This window comes from Lycium barbarum, chromosome 9, assembly GCF_019175385.1.
Source record: "Lycium barbarum isolate Lr01 chromosome 9, ASM1917538v2, whole genome shotgun sequence".
In the NCBI taxonomy this organism is placed as follows: domain Eukaryota; kingdom Viridiplantae; phylum Streptophyta; class Magnoliopsida; order Solanales; family Solanaceae; genus Lycium; species Lycium barbarum.
Window position 1 is genome coordinate 36,307,346 of NC_083345.1, and position 16,027 is coordinate 36,323,372.

At 36.7% G+C, this 16,027-nt stretch overlaps 1 protein-coding gene across 2 annotated transcripts; it reads left to right on the forward strand.

Moving 5' to 3' along the window:
• Window positions 1–4,580: 4,580 nt before the first annotated feature.
• On the forward strand, window positions 4,581–9,281 carry LOC132611282 (UDP-xylose transporter 3-like). 2 transcript variants are annotated; one of them, XM_060325708.1, is made up of 8 exons: window positions 4,581–4,852; window positions 4,989–5,145; window positions 6,544–6,728; window positions 6,833–6,900; window positions 7,340–7,472; window positions 8,199–8,360; window positions 8,453–8,722; window positions 8,811–9,281. In XM_060325708.1, exons 2-8 carry the CDS (start codon window positions 5,025–5,027, stop codon window positions 8,925–8,927), a joined length of 1,056 nt encoding a protein of 351 aa, XP_060181691.1. In that variant the 5' UTR covers window positions 4,581–4,852; window positions 4,989–5,024; the 3' UTR covers window positions 8,928–9,281. The 2 variants fall into 2 exon arrangements, with proteins under 2 accessions (XP_060181691.1, XP_060181690.1); XM_060325707.1 differs by having other exon boundaries at window positions 4,582–4,886.
• The last annotated feature ends 6,746 nt before the right edge of the window (window positions 9,282–16,027 follow it).

A 16,027-nucleotide genomic window follows, 5' to 3' on the forward strand; every position in this document is an offset into this window, starting at 1 on the left:
CCCCGTGGTCTCGGACGCCCCAAGTGACAAGGTTGCTTCTGCCTATGTCGCCCCATCAATGTCCCTCGCGCGCGCTCCTGTGCTGGCCGTGCCCCAACGCGTGCCCAGCGCCCAGTGTCAGTGCAGCCCAACTACAGTGCCAGCGCCCAGCGCCTAGCGCCCGCGCCCCAGCGCGCGTGCGCACCGTGCCCTGCGCGTATGACAGTGCCCCGACCGAGGGTGCACATGGACCTGCTCTAGTTAGGTCTCTTTTGTTGTAATTATAGAGTAGTTTACTTTATGTATTTTTGGTTGTGTTTCTCTAGCAAAACCATGTCTAGTTCTATGACTTGGGTTTTTATTTTTAAAGCATTATTAGGGGGGATCAAGCAATCAAAACTTTCAAGCAAGCAATCAATTCTCTGTACTGGTGTCTCTCCCCCTCGACACCGCTTGCTCTCATTGTAATCAATTTTCATTAATGCAAACAAGCTCTCTTTCTTTCTCATTCTCAATTCACTTTTCTATTCTCTCAATTGCTCTTGACATTGGTTTTCCCGCACGGCACTGACTGTCTCGTCTAGCGTGCGGAGGGAACCCCGGTTGGCGGACAGCAACTTTGGAATCTTCGGTTGCTTAGCCTTACGTCGCCCTTCCAGGAAGTCTCAGGAAGGCGCCGCGTAACACAGAAGTATGTCGCGAGGGCCATATTTAGCAAAGCCTCATCATAGGCATACTACAAAGGACACACATGATACAGGCCAAGGATTCAAGAGTTGCCCTACTCAGGTGTCGCACCGCTCAAGTGCACAGGCACCAGACCGGTGTCAAGCTTGAGGATTGGATTGTGCGCGCACCAGCATCGCTCAGCACCAGGCGAGGGACTGTCATGTCCGTAGCCAACCCCAGGTGTGAGTGCAGGCAAAGACACAACATATGAAACATGCCACAGGGGCATACTAGCAAGGCAAGGCCAAGGCCTTACATCGACCCAGCAGCACCGCTGAAGCTAAGCCTCCAAAGCCATCGACACAAGATCGTGCCATGAGTCCTGGGACTATCATTAGGCTAGCTCGTAGTCCGCCTGGACTACGGGCGCCGCACGGGCCATTAGTGTACCGCTGACACTATGAAGGAGGCAGCCCGTGACAGTACTCACGTCAGGGTAATTGTGTTGATAAGTAGGTTCCGCTTGAGTGACTTCGGCCTGAATTATAGACGGGGCTTCCCGACGAGGTCTATTTCGGGCTTCCTGAGGAGCCCTAGCCATGAATTCAAGTCGATTAATGGGCACCTTCTCTATATACATTTCAAGGACGTTTAAAGTTATGCATTTCCTATAATCATAAGGCGCCTTCAAATAATCAGTCAAAGAATCATCGTCATGAATGTACTACTGTCCATAACTAGTTACACCTTGCGGCGTAAATGACACTGGATATTTTCCAATTATATTGAGATCAAAATCACTTCTACTAACTTGTAGTCTATTATACAAGGCTTGGAGTAGTTTTGAGAATTTTAAGTCAAGTGGAAACTTAACATGGTATTTTGGGGGAGAATCGTATCGCAAATTATTTTCCTCGAATATAATTTGTCCGTCCCAGAATAAAGAAACTTTAATTCTTGGAACATCTGCCATATTTTGAATAATTGAGGAGGAATACAAAATGCTAAAACTAGTTGAAACTTAGAATTTTATGCTTTACGAACTTGGTATTAATAGGATTCGAAGTTTGAATATAGAACCAACGCATGCATGCAATTACAGTGTCTTGCAGTGTTACGTCAAATCAAATAAGTGTATAAAGTGTTGCATAACGCATGAAATAAGTGCGTTATGGCAGAATAGCGCAGTAAATTACTGCGTTATTCTGTCACAGAAGGCTCACAACGCAGTAAAATAATGCGTTATGTCAGAATAACGCATTAATTTAATCGCGTTATACCCGTATAACGCAGTATTTTACTGCGCTATGCCACACATCCTATTGTCACCTCACCTGTCAAACAAAAAAAAACGTCATGATTTGAATCAAACTTTATATAACGTAATTTGACGAATAACTTACCAACACAACATTCCACACAAAATTGAGTTACGATGTCATTTTTTGACCAATTTAGAGATATTAATCGTGTTATATCGTTCACTCCAGCAAACATCTTTGAAGCAATTGGTAGGACCTGGGAACTAGGTGATGATGATTTTCATTACTCAAATAACCCTAACGACAGATTCAATCGAGAATACAATAATAAAATGAGAGAGGAGTGGGATTGGCGTGTTAGGGAAGCTGAAGCACTGAAGCACAAGTTAGCGTCAGTAGGGCTTAAATGCCCAAAAAAACGTGCTATGTCAATGTCTCGCGGAACTCCACAAGAGTTTAATTTGGCTCTTAATCGTTTTCGTGAAGAGAACAATTGGATGCAAATACGTTACCATAGGGTAGAATATGGTATATATGGTAGCACAAGATTTAAATCCAAGTGGGATTCGGACTATGAAATGTCTGATGAAGATTAATATTTTTCTTACAATGAAGTAAGTAGGTAGGGTCATAAAGACCCTCCCCCCCCAGGGTACTTGGGGGTTTGCAACTATATATGTAGCCCTTTCTTTTGTTATTAGACTACACCATATTCAATGTCGAGTAGTAGAAACTCACCTTGGTCTTTACTCCTTCCAAAAGAACCAAATAGCAGTGATGATGAGAGTTCAAATCATAGCAGTTTTTCGAGCGATACCAGTGATTTCAAACTAGATGAGCTAAATCCCCACCATCTTATAGAGCGTAATGATGATTTCTGCAGTGTGAAATATTCAGATCCGCTGGAATATTATTGCGGTTTACGCCGAGAATGGTCACATCAGCTTGCCGAATCAGAACGTCTTGTTCGTGACTTGAAAAATCTCAACGCTCCAATCCCAACAAGGTACTTCTTAACCATGCCTCAAGTAGGTCCAGAAAGTTGCGAGCTTGCCGTGCAAAGGATTAGAAAAGAAAACAACAGAATGCTGGCAAGACGATGTAGATTTTACATGCTACAGTTGGCCGAAGAACAAGCATCATCAACCAGTAGAGAACTATCTGCTACTGAAAAAAGATGTGTCTTAAGAAACCGCCAATATTTTTCTGAGGACGATATTGAGGACTTGTACTCTGATGATGATTAAGAATGTTGTGATTTTAGTTTTTAGTTAAATTTATGATTATGCTGTTCTTTCTCATTAATTAGTATGTTAAGTATTTTCATCCACTCAAGGTTATGAATGAATGATGCAATTTAATTAAGTTTTTTTTTTGTATGAATGCTGCCATTTTGACTAAAAAAAATTAATTATTAATGAACAAGTTTAAATATTCATAAAGAACTTAAAGCTAATGACACCAAGCCTTCAAACGAAAATGGCGTTCGAGCACTTTTCAACCACTAAAACGGCCATCCGGAGATTTTCTTATCCTTGATGTGTTGATTCTATCTTATTAATCGCACAAAAATAAGTAGGGTTCTATACAAAATATTGAAGTTTCGGGGTCCCGAAGCATGATTAATCTATGGTCAAAATACGTTAAAAAGTGTAATGGAAGAAGGGTTAACCAAAAGGGCCGAAAAAAAAAGAGGAGGCACTATAGCGCAGTAAATTACTGCGCTATAGCACTTAACGGAGCCGTTCCCGTTAAGTGCTTTAGCGCAGTAATTTACTGCGCTAAAGGCATTTTGATAACTTTTTTTTTTGTTGGGGTATTTTGGTTCAAACTGTTTTTTTTTTGGGGCCATTTTGATTCCGGACTCATCTTTTTCCTACAATTAACAAATGAATAGAATAAATTGAAAGAACAAAATCTAGAGAAATCAACCTTTAATTGATCTTAAAATAACAGAAAACTTACCATTGTTGTAATCTTCGTGTTGTAATCGATGTAACTTGCTTTTTACGCTCTGCGAATTAAATTTCTAGAAATAAAAAAAAACTCTCTTTCGATTTGTGTATGAGTTAACATAGCATTTGTTGCACTAGTGCGAGGACAAAATATGCTTCTTACGGAGTGTTCTTTTCAATAGCAAAGAAAAAATTGAAATTCCTTTTTCCTTGCTAGTTAAAATAATATCATGTAAGATTTAATAATACTTACATGATTATTGAAAGTAAAAGAATTGTAGGGAGCCTAGATTCATATTTTTAATTTCACGTGTTTTAAGGTCGTGCATGATAATTGACTCTGTTTTATCAAGAGAGATATCTTTCATTTAATTTATATTATGATTTATGTTTCATTAATTATAAATGACCAAGAGAAACATTACATATTATGTGATGAGACGAAGATGATTGATGAGTATACTAAGAAAATAAAGTGTATACTTGGATATATTTTATGATCAGCATAATATTTGAAAAGCAAATTTATTCTAGCATAATAATAATAAGGAATAAATTAGTCATTCTTTCTGTGATTTCCTTAACTGGAAAGACCACTTCACATGCAGGACCAAATTAAAAGTAGCTTGAAACTCCAAATTTGGACTCTATAAGTTCATTGTCAAACTATAAGGACCAAACCAAACTAACCTTTAAAAGTAAGGGACTAATTTGGATATTTCTTGTTGAGGATGCAAGCACGTCCCTTCCATCACACTCCCCTTCTCAGATTTTGACTGAGATTTGCAAATACATAATTACTACATTTCCCTGTATTAGAGAAATCATCAAACTCAGTTTATACACGGTTTTGGTGACAGAATCCACCAAACTGTAGTTGCAAGTCACTAAGCTTAACTCCCCAACTTATTTTGCCCTAAAATTTAAGTCCAATTTTTTTCTCAAAATAGTGGCTGGATCCGTAAAATGGTAGCGTGAAGAATTTAGGTGTGGATCAAATTAACTGCTATTTCTTTCAGATGTGAGATTTTTGTACACTCTAGTTTTGGTGATTATTTCATTTGATTATTATTACTGTGGAATGTTGAGGTTATTTTTATTTGTTTGTTGTTGTTGGATCTAGATAAAGAAAAGGGAGCAAGGAGGTATAGCTGTAAAGATGAGTGAGAACAAGAGTTTTCAGCTAGGGACAATTGGAGCTTTGTCTCTATCAGTTGTTTCGTCAGTATCCATTGTCATTTGTAATAAAGCCCTTATGAGCTCTTTAGGTTTCCGTTTTGGTGAGTTCAAATTTCGTTTATTTTTTTGCTTACTATATAGGTCAGCATTTCCCAGACGCTCATCATATTGAATTAGAAAAGAGCTAAGGTCAAAAACACACGTGAACTATTACTTTTTAGCGAGTTTCCTAACTGAACTATCACCAACTATTTATAAAAACACACTAGACGATCACTTTTTTCGTGAGTTTTCTACCTGAACTATCAGGTGTGCTGAGTTTTCTACCTAAACTGTCACCAACTATTAATAAAAACACACCTTAGCTATCAATTTGTTCTCTTTTCCTACCTCAACTATTTGAGTAGGAAAAGGGAACAACTGATAGTTGAGGTGTGTGTTTTGATAAATTTTTTGTGATAGTTCAGGTAGGAAACTCAGAAAAGAGCGATAGATCAGGTGTGTTTTTATCATTAACTCAATAGAAAATCGAAATTTGAATGATTGTTTAATGCTTTTGTGCTATGAATTGGTTCCCTTATTGATTTCAAATCAATGTCTAAATTTGATGACATATATATGCTAGACTACATATTCTCCAATCTAGAGTTCATAATTTGCTGGACTTTGGAGGCATGCTGAAGTTGGATATGCTTATGTTTTGTGTTGATAACGCAAAAAGTTATCCTGCCCTACCAATTATCGATGGGTGAAAACTAGCTCCCGTTTGGCCATAGATTTTGAAGTTGAAACTTGAAACTTGAAAATTTAAGATTTTGAAGGTTTGATTTTCGGAATTTGAAGTTGTGTTTGGGCATACATTTTACTTGGAAAATATTTGAAGTTTTGTGAGTAAAAGTGAAATTTCTCCCAAAAACTGGCTGTGGAAGTTGGAAATATTTTGAAGATAAAGTTTCAAAATCTGATCAAAATGGCCAAACAGATATTTAAAGATAAATTTTCAAAATCTGATCCAAAATCTATGGCCAAATGCTAGATTTTGCATCAGATTTTGAAAATTTGTCTATGCTAGACAAAAATTCTCCAATCCAAAGTTCATAATTTGCTGGAATTTGGATATGCTTCTATTTTGTTTCCACGGAATTTACTCGTTTCTGGTTCTGATAACATAAAACGTTATCTTGCCCTACCAATTATCGATGGGTGAAAACTAAGTTAGTCCTCTCTCTCAAAAACTAAGTTAGTCCTCTCTCTATAGAAGTGTCTGTCAGTAAATCTGAGGTTAGATTCTTAGTTAATAGTTAGGACCTATGTTTAGATAGTTTTGAACTTGTAAACTGCAGTGAATGATACTTTGTAGTTTGTAGCTTGCATAATTCATTCTTAAACCACTTATGAATCAAGATCTACTGTTATTACCTAGATTTTCAAGTTGGCTTTAATGGCTGTTACAAGTTCCAAGATAGATTAGAAATGATATAAATTTTGTTTTATGGCAGCTACAACTTTGACGAGCTGGCATTTACTGGTCACTTTTTGCTCCCTCCATGTGGCGCTATGGATGAAGCTATTTGAACACAAACCTTTTGATCCAAGAACTGTAGTTGGATTTGGTATTCTGAATGGAATTTCAATTGGGTTGCTGAACCTTAGCCTTGGTTTTAATTCTGTTGGTTTTTATCAGGTACATTCTTTTGCCTTCATCTTCCTTCTTCTTTATTTCAGATAATATGTCCATTCTGCATAATGAAATTCCTGATTTGCACGCTTTATTGCTAAATTTGTTAGATGACGAAGCTTGCAATCATCCCATGCACTGTACTATTGGAGACACTTTTCCTCAGCAAGAAATTCAGGTTAGTTTATCATTTTTGTTGGGTTAATCGATGTTTTGATTGATGCTTTTTCTATATCTTTGAGTTGCTACATTTTCCTCTGCACTGCAACATTGACTAAAAGATGAACTGGATAACTCCTAAAGTTGCATAAGCTGCCAAGACAAGTGAATTCACTGGTGAACCATGCGTGATGATTCTGGTACTGTTAAATTAGATTATTACAACCAAACTGATTCTTAGCCAAACCTATAAAGAGTATCATGTTTCCCTGAACAATCAACTGGTTATTTTAAGGCGTTCTGAGGGAGGGAAATTTAGCTTCTACTGATGGTTTTGTTATATTGGCAGTAATGGATTTTGCTTTTAGTTATGTAACTGTCTGCTATACTTGCTTCTCATAAGATTCTTCATCTTCTCTATTTGAGATTTTACTTGAAATTTCCTTTTTTTGTTACAGTCGGAGCATTCAACTCTCTCTTTGCGTCCTCCTTTTGGGTGTTGGAATTGCAACTGTTACTGATCTACAGCTGAACTTCTTGGGCTCTATCTTGTCACTCCTTGCAGTTCTTACGACTTGTGTTGCTCAAATTGTATCCTTCTTTAGTAGCTGGCTTCTCATTTTCATTGTTTACACTCCTTTTTCACATTTTAAGCTGCATAAGGGTCATATATGGAAATTTCTGGGTAATAGAATGCCTTTGGCTTAACTGCAAAGTAGTGAGGGATGCATTCTTCATGCTATAAGTTTTCATATTTAGCTTCTAATATGGAGATGCAAAATCTTTATGCTACCTATGCAAGAACCTTGAACTTATAACTTGCTTTGTTACATATATTTAAATGACCATAAACTTCATCTCCTACAGGTTTTAAACTTTACTTTATCTCGAATTCAATGTCATAAAGCTTGAGCGTTACCGAGCAAGTCCATGGTATGAGAACATCAATAGCTGATAGAAACATGCAATTTTTTATTCTTGCTGTCTTTTTGGAGTTGCATCTCCTTAATTTTGTTTTTTGAAATGGTAAGCAAGGATATTATTTATATAAACAGCAAAACACTATGATGGGCTTTGTGGATACAAAGTTAGGGGAATCCCTATGCAAAAGCAGAAACAGAGATTCTTGTCTATATCATAGATCTATTCCTGTAGAGTTGATGATCGTCTCACCTCTCAACAATTTATGGCTTTTCACCTATGTTATTCGTAAAGTTTGTGCAGTAGTTCTCTTAGAAAGCTAGGTCTCTTAGGACATATATACGTCCTGGTCAATGCCTCTTTTCTTCAAGTTTGTTCTTAATTAGCTTCTCTCAGATGACCAATACCATCCAGAAGAAGTTCAAGGTCTCTTCAACACAACTGTTGTATCAATCTTGTCCTTACCAAGCGATGACTTTGTTCATCTCTGGTCCGTTTCTGGATAAGTTCTTGACTCAGCAAAATGTATTTGCCTTCAGATACACACCACAAGTGCTGGTAAACATTATAAACCCTTCTTGGACAATGTGTTTACTACTATTATAGTTAGATGGGTATGGTTCCAAACCTAATTCAGTTTGTAAGTGCAGGTGTTCATTGGCATGTCCTGCTTGATCTCAGTCTCTGTTAACTTTAGCACATTCCTTGTGATTGGAAAGACATCCCCTGTCACCTACCAAGTCCTTGGCCATCTTAAAACCTGTCTAGTATTAGCTTTTGGGTATATCTTACTTCATGACCCATTCAACTGGAGGAATATTCTTGGGATCTTCGTTGCTATGATGGGGATGGTTCTTTATTCATATTATTGCACCCGTGAAGGTCAGAAAAAAGCAGCCGAAGCATCAGTACAACTTCAGGTAAAACATGATATTTTTGTTCTATCAAATGCATTTCAGCTCATTGTATAAAACAGTACTTGACTAGTCATGCAACTATTAAATACAGACAAAGGAAGATGAATCTGATCCTCTAATTGGCATGGAGAAAGGAGCTGGTGCAATTAATGATGTAGATCTACCAATATCCCCAATCCGGAAAGCAGACAAGGATTTGCGTGCTTGAAGACTACTACGGTTGAAAGTGGTTTATTTAGCATTACAAGATGCATCAATTAAACTATGATGAAATTGAAAATTCACCATGGGACTAGTGCAATTGCAACAATACTTCCTCTGCTTCAAAATCATATGAGTAACAAGAACGCGTTCATTTCCATTTTGATTGCTGTTTGATGTCTAGATTTGAGATGTCAGACTACTCCGTTGTAAGCAATGCATGTACTTCCCAGATATCTTGTATAATTAGAATATCTGAGGCATAGTAAAAATGATTTGATCAGAATCTATTTGAGTTTTAGCTGAATAATGTTATATATGAGCAGTATATATCTTATTCGAAGCAGCTTTTCCGCAGTCAGCATTCTTTCACTGTTTCACATAGACGTTTCTTATTTTATCCAGCTATATCATTACTGTGCGCAACTTGTCTTTTTAGTTTGAGAAACGTTGGATAGGTCACAAATTTGAACTATGCCACCGATTGTAGAGTGGTATTTAAGTGGGGGCAGTATAAACGGGTGAACCCTGATTTGCGAATTCGTGAGCATAATTAGGGTTGGGCCAGTGAACATGCAAGGAACGAAAATATAAATCCTAGTACCCGCTGGTTCCCAACCTGGGATGGGGGTGCTTGTCGTGTAGAGGATTAGATAAAAAGGAGAAGTGAAAACAGCAGTTGAGCTGTGAAAACTGTCTAAGCACAGGCAGAATGCAAAGTGACCCCGACAGCAAAAGGAGACGACTAAGACCTGCTATTTCATGTTTGAAAGTAGTTCTGAGGGAATTGCAATAGCTTCGGTGGAGCATACTCATGACATATAAAAACATATCCAGTGTTATCCCACACCTGGGGTCAGCATACTCATGACATACTTTCATTTAAAAAAAAGAAAAAGAAAAAGAGGCCTATTGATTTTCTTCATGACGATACATAGGGAAAGACAAGTCATGGAATCATCTTACATTTGAAATCCGAAATGCCAGCAATTGGCAAGCCAGTGAGGTAGATGGAGACAAAGTTTATGCAGCAAGAAAGTAAGGCTCGTGTATATACAACTGCTTTTCCAAACTGCAATAGTGAAACTAAATGCTATATATCCCCTTTCTCCTCGTCTTGTGATGCTTTTGATTGGAAAGGTAAATTGGGAGTCCCAAGGTCCATACTGAAAGAGTTCAGAGCTCAGATGTGTTGGAAAATTACAGAAAAATTCGTGAGCTTTTAGTGTGTCAACGCTAACGTCCTTAACAAAATTCAAGACACAACACTTCTTATAGCAGAACATTTGTTTGGTATAGACATATCCCCAGCTGTGTTCGGGGGAGTCCTCTATGGCAGAATCAGTCGGGGGACATGAAGGGTGGTGGTTTACCATGCGGCCAGTGTCAGCGGTTTGAGTCCGCTTATCTCCAACTCGTGAACGTAGACGATACAAAGTTGTATGATAGCACTCAATTTCTTCGATTTGGGAGTTTGATCTATGATTTATTATTCATGGGCATTGATAGGATCCATCCGTTTAGCAACACCTTAGTATGGCATAGCCTTAAAAGCAAAGGGTGTGGCCTAGTGGTCAATGAAGTGGGTTAAGAACCATCAGGTCTCGGGTTTAAATTCCATCAGAGACAAAAAACACTAGGTGATTTCTTTCTATCTGTTCTAGACTTGGTGAAAAACACTAGGTGATTTCTTCCTATCTGTCATAGGCTTGGTGGATAGAGTTACCTAGCTCCTATTGCTAATGGGAGGGGTTATAAAAAAAAAGTGAAGGACGAGGTTCAAATCATGATTTGAAATTTATTAATCTGGGTGTGGTGATGTTAATTTGAAGTTGAAATTGTGTTTGGTTATAAGCGTTTGCAAACGAAGATTTGAAACCAAATTGTATTTTTTCCTCTTAACCATTGAAACGCACAATTTGTAAAAACTATTAAAATTTTCCCAATTCTTATACGATCTTACCATCGAGCAAACCTACCTAAATTAACAAGTAACGAAGGATTTCTTGCGGTAACACCAACTGATTTTATGGTGTTTCTTTTTATGGAAAAGTAGGAGTTGGGTAATTACTTTTGTAATAAAGATGGGTCTTTTTATGTAAAATCTAAAACTATGGATCAAGTTTTAAATTTTAGAAAGTTTGAAATCACAAATTTGAAGTTGAAATTCTACCTTTGAGGTAAATTTAGGATTTGAAATCAAAATTTTAAATTGAAATTTTATTCAAAATGTGATAAACAAATACAAATTTAAAATCAAAACTTGAAGTATTTAAAATCACATGTCCAAACAACATCTAATTTATGAAAAACGTTGATCAGTGAAAGGAAAAGAGAGTTGGTTAAAAAAAAAAGTGGGTCAAAAAAGAAGAGAGAATTGAAATAAGGCAAAATACATCAAAACACCCCTAAACTATACCCAAAATGTCGATATCACACCTAAACTATACGAGCGACCTATTACACACCTTAACATCTTAAAAGTGAATTTAAGACCACCCTGCAAGGTATTATACCACTTTCACAGCGTGTGGTGTTCCACACGCGCATGCCACGTCAGCGCCACGTGGAAATAAAATAAATTTTATTATTTTCAGTACTTTTTCTTTTTTCTTTTTAAAATTATTATAATTTTTTTTTTTTGCAACTTCCTCTTCTTTATTCAACCATCCCCCAACCCCTCCCCTTCTCCTCCACATTCCCGCCACCCCCAACCCCACCCCCTTCTCCTCCACCTTCCCGCCACCCCTCAAAGGGCAGTTCGTGCAATTTCTTCATTGTTTCCCATTTGAAGGGCAGTGCGTGCAATTTCTTCATTGCCCGTTTGAAGGGCAGTCCGTGCAATTTCTTCATTGCCTATTTGAAGGGCAGTTCGTGCAATTTCTTCATTGTTGTTTAACAACAATGAAGAAAATTTCCCATTTGATGCAAATTTCTTCAATATTTCCCATTTTATTTTATAGGTAGATTAGAGCAACAAATTTGCTATCAACGTTACATCAATGGAAATTTCACAAGTATTCCAATGGAGGATTGTTGCTTTGGTGGTGGAGTTTGACCGGGGAGGGGGAGGAGAACGGTGGTGGGGAGGGAGGGGGGAGGGGGGAGGGGGGAGGGTGGTGTTGGTGAAATGAAGAAAAAGGGTTTGGGGGTGTAGGGTGGCGTGAAGGTGGAGGAGAAGGGAGGGCGGGGTGGCAGTGGCGGTGGCGGTGGTTTGAAGCTAGAAGAGATGGGGGTAGCGTGGGGTGGTGTTGTTGTTGTTGGGGGGGGGGGGGGGGGGCAATGGTGGTGGAGGAATAATTTACTTGCCTATTTTTGAATTATAAATTTTATTTATGCCACATGAGCTCTGTAGGGGTAAAAAATATCACTTTTAAGATGTTAAGGTGTGTAATAGGTCGCTCGTATAGTTTAGGTGTGATATCGACATTTTGAGTGTAGTTTAGGGGTGTTTTGATGTATTTACAAGAAGTTAGTAGGAAGATTTAGGTGGCAGGGCCCCTATTTTTTTCCATTTATTTTTGCTCCAGAAATTACTAATGATAGGATTTGCACACACATGGGGGATTTTTTATATTTTTAAAAACTTAGGGGTCAAGTTTTAAACTTTTCAAAAAAGCCCCTTTCTCTTTCTCTCTTTCTTCTTTCAGATTCTTTTTCTCCGAAATCATTCTTTTACTCCCAAATTCTCTCATTCTTTCATCTTCTATGAGTGTAATTTTTTTTAAAGCTAAATTTGAAGTATATATACATTTTGGTTGCTGAAAAATGTGAAGAAGAAGCTGGAAGCCATTGATTTGAGTAAAAAATCAATGGCTTCGAAGCTCTAAGTAAAAAATGCGGGTTATCACAAAACAAGCACTGTTTTGAGTGAGTGATACCTCAAAAAAAAAAAAAATTGGAACATCGAGGAGAATTCATAGCTAAAATTTGAAGCAATTTCATTGAGATTTGACATGATTTTGGATCGATTTTATAGCAACCCTCAAGGTTGAAGAAGATGATTGTTCAAATTTTGGAGTACCGCAATATAGCTCTATTTCATGTAGGTGATATCTCAAAAGAACCGAAACGTGGAGGGGAGCTCATATCTGAAATTTGAAGCAATTTAGTTAAGATTTCACATGGTTCAGATCAAATTACAGCTGTTGACACCTAATTTTTGACCTCCCATAATTTGTTTTAATTACCCAGAGTCTTTGGACATCTAACAGAGTGAAATGTATATTTTTACAAGTCAAAATGATTTTATAAAATTATTTTGATATTATTTTGCCATTTCATTTGGAAAAATAACTTCAATAATATTATAAATTATTTAAAAATTAATTTACACATTTTTATAATTAGTATGGAACATTTGCTAAAGTTTAAACAAAAGATAATTTAAAGCAATTATTTATTTAATTGCTAAAATTATCAGAAAAATTAATTAGTAAGCATCTTACTCCCTTTAATTCAAGGAATCTGATTAATTAAAAGAATTAATATTTTTTACCCCTCAATTCTTAATTTTGCATATCCAAATGCAATTTATTGGAGTTAATCATAATTAATCAAGTGTTTAATGTGTGGCTAATTCCATAGATTGTTTACTTTATGGCTAACTGTGGCTGCAATTGAAATATTCAATTTCTTGGGTAATTCTGGTCTTGATTGAAAATAGCCAATTTCATGGCTTAGCCCACTTGAGGTAATTATCGCAAAACTAGTCTTTAATTGTTTGATTAGGCTAATTATGACCATAATTGAAATAGCCAATTTCTTGGTTTAGAACTATAAGGCAAGACTATGTTTGCAATTTAGGCCCTTTACACATTGGCCGTGTGACGAATTAGTTAATTAGCCTTTATTTATAATATTGGCATAATTGAAATGTTCAATTAATGGACGTTTCCTAATTTTGGCTATTTGTTAAAATTGCACATTCCCCACTCCCACCTTCATATATATGCATACATATAAGGTATATACATATATTGTGTATATATATATATATATATATGTATATTTGGACCCTCCCCTTCTCTTTTTATTTTTGGTCGAATCCAGCCTAATATTAGGCTGACCTGGCCCAACCCTTTATTCTCCAACAAATATATACATACACTTTAGGCCAAACATATTTTTTGCCTCATTTCACCAAGAGAGAAGGGTTTCCATCTGAAACCCTAGCCGCCACTAGGCGATTTTCTCTCTCTTCGGTCAGTATGCCTGAAAATGGCAAAGGTTTAGGGTGTAACAGGCCTTCGCAGTCTTGGGGTGCCGATTTTGGGCAAAGCATTAATTGTTTCGCCATCTCTCCACCACATCTCAACCAAACACGGTATTATCTTCCTCCTTCTCTTTATTTTTCTGCATTTTATGGTCAAAGGAGTACAAATTCACTCAATCCCCATTGGTTCATGAAGAACCAACTGGATTGATTCATTTTGAGCCAAATCTGACTCTTCGCACTTTGTTTGGCTTAAATCTTAGCCGTTGATGCTCGAATTTGAGGGATTTTGGTCCCAAAGTTGCATTAGTCCCACATTGATTGATTCTAGGGTTTCTTTTCAATTTGGGGTTCTATATAAAGAGCCCCCAATCTACACTTAAGAGACGGAATATCACTTGCATATTCACAAAATTTGAAAATGCCTAGGGTTTCTAGCAATTTGCTTAAAACCTTTAATTTTTTAGATTAGTCAAAGTTTTTAAGTATTTTTCTTTTATGTTGTGTGTGGCTGAGTTCGAGGAGGAAGCAAAAGGATCTTCCAAGTTGAAATCTCGACATTAGGCTGCACATACAAGAGGTAATTCTTCCCCCTTTAAGTTGTTTTAAGTCCTGTTTTGTTTTGGTTACTGTATTTAATTTGTTATGTGCTTTAATTGCTATTTAGTTATTTCTTGTTAATATTAGTTTAAGCATGCTTAATGTGTGTTTAATTGCTGTTCCATTCTAGTTAATTTCTCTATTAGCTTAAACATGCTTAATGTGTATTTAGCTGCCTTTAGTTAATTTTTTGTTAATATTAGCCTAAGAAGGATTAATAATGTTTAATTGTTGTTTAGTTAAGTTGTGGTAGCTTGAGCATGTTTAAAGAGGTTAACTATTTTCTAGACATTTCTCTGTAAATAAGTAGCTCAACTTGATTAATGTGACTGCTAGTTTAAGTTATTAGTATTCTTGTCTAATCATGTTTGGTAGTTGTTAGTTTAGGAATATTTGTCCATGTTCAAACACTATTAAAGCATGTTTACAAATGTCAGTACCCTATTTAGCTTTGATTGCTCTTCAAGTTAGTGGTTTAATCCTTGCCATGTTAGATTAGCATGTTTTAAGTATTAACTCAGTTTTAGGCCATGTCTAGACACTGATCTTCCTTGTTGACTTCAACTTATGCTATAGATAAGTCTGTATTCTCTAATTACATGTTTATGCTTAACTTATTAATGAATCTATTTGCTGGTGAGCTTACATAGGCATGATTAGTTGGGTAATGTTAGTCAAATGCACTATAGGTTATCTGTAATTAGTATGAGGTTTGTTATGTTGATTGAATTGTTAATCTGATGTGATACATTATGACTAAAGGGAAGTTCTTGTCTGATTTAAGGTTAAACTTAATGTTTTACTAGTTAAAAATGGTGTGTGGCATGTTTAACTGTGATAGGATCATATATTCTTGAATATTGGTTTTAAAGAAGAGATCTGGGCCATATAGACTTAGTTTGATGTCCTGTTAAGTACTCTTATGAATCATTCAGATAAAAATTCTTAGGCTGGTTATGTGATAGTCTGTTTTAAGCTTGGTGATGAGTTATGATACCTTATGTTTTGATAATTTGACAAACCCTAAGGAACCCTAAGGAACTAGATATCTCATGAGCTGCTATGTTGACATGCTCCTTGAAGAAACAGATGCAATCAGTCTCACTACACAAGCTGCAGGATATGTTCATATATGAAGGAACAAATATATTTTCAGAGGGACCAGATGAGATCAGGTTCCCAGCAGGATATGTTCCCAGCAGGATATGTTCATATATGAAGGACTAGATACAGATTCAGAGAGACCTGATGAGATCAGGTCCCCAGCTATTGCTTGGTCAACTGTACAACTG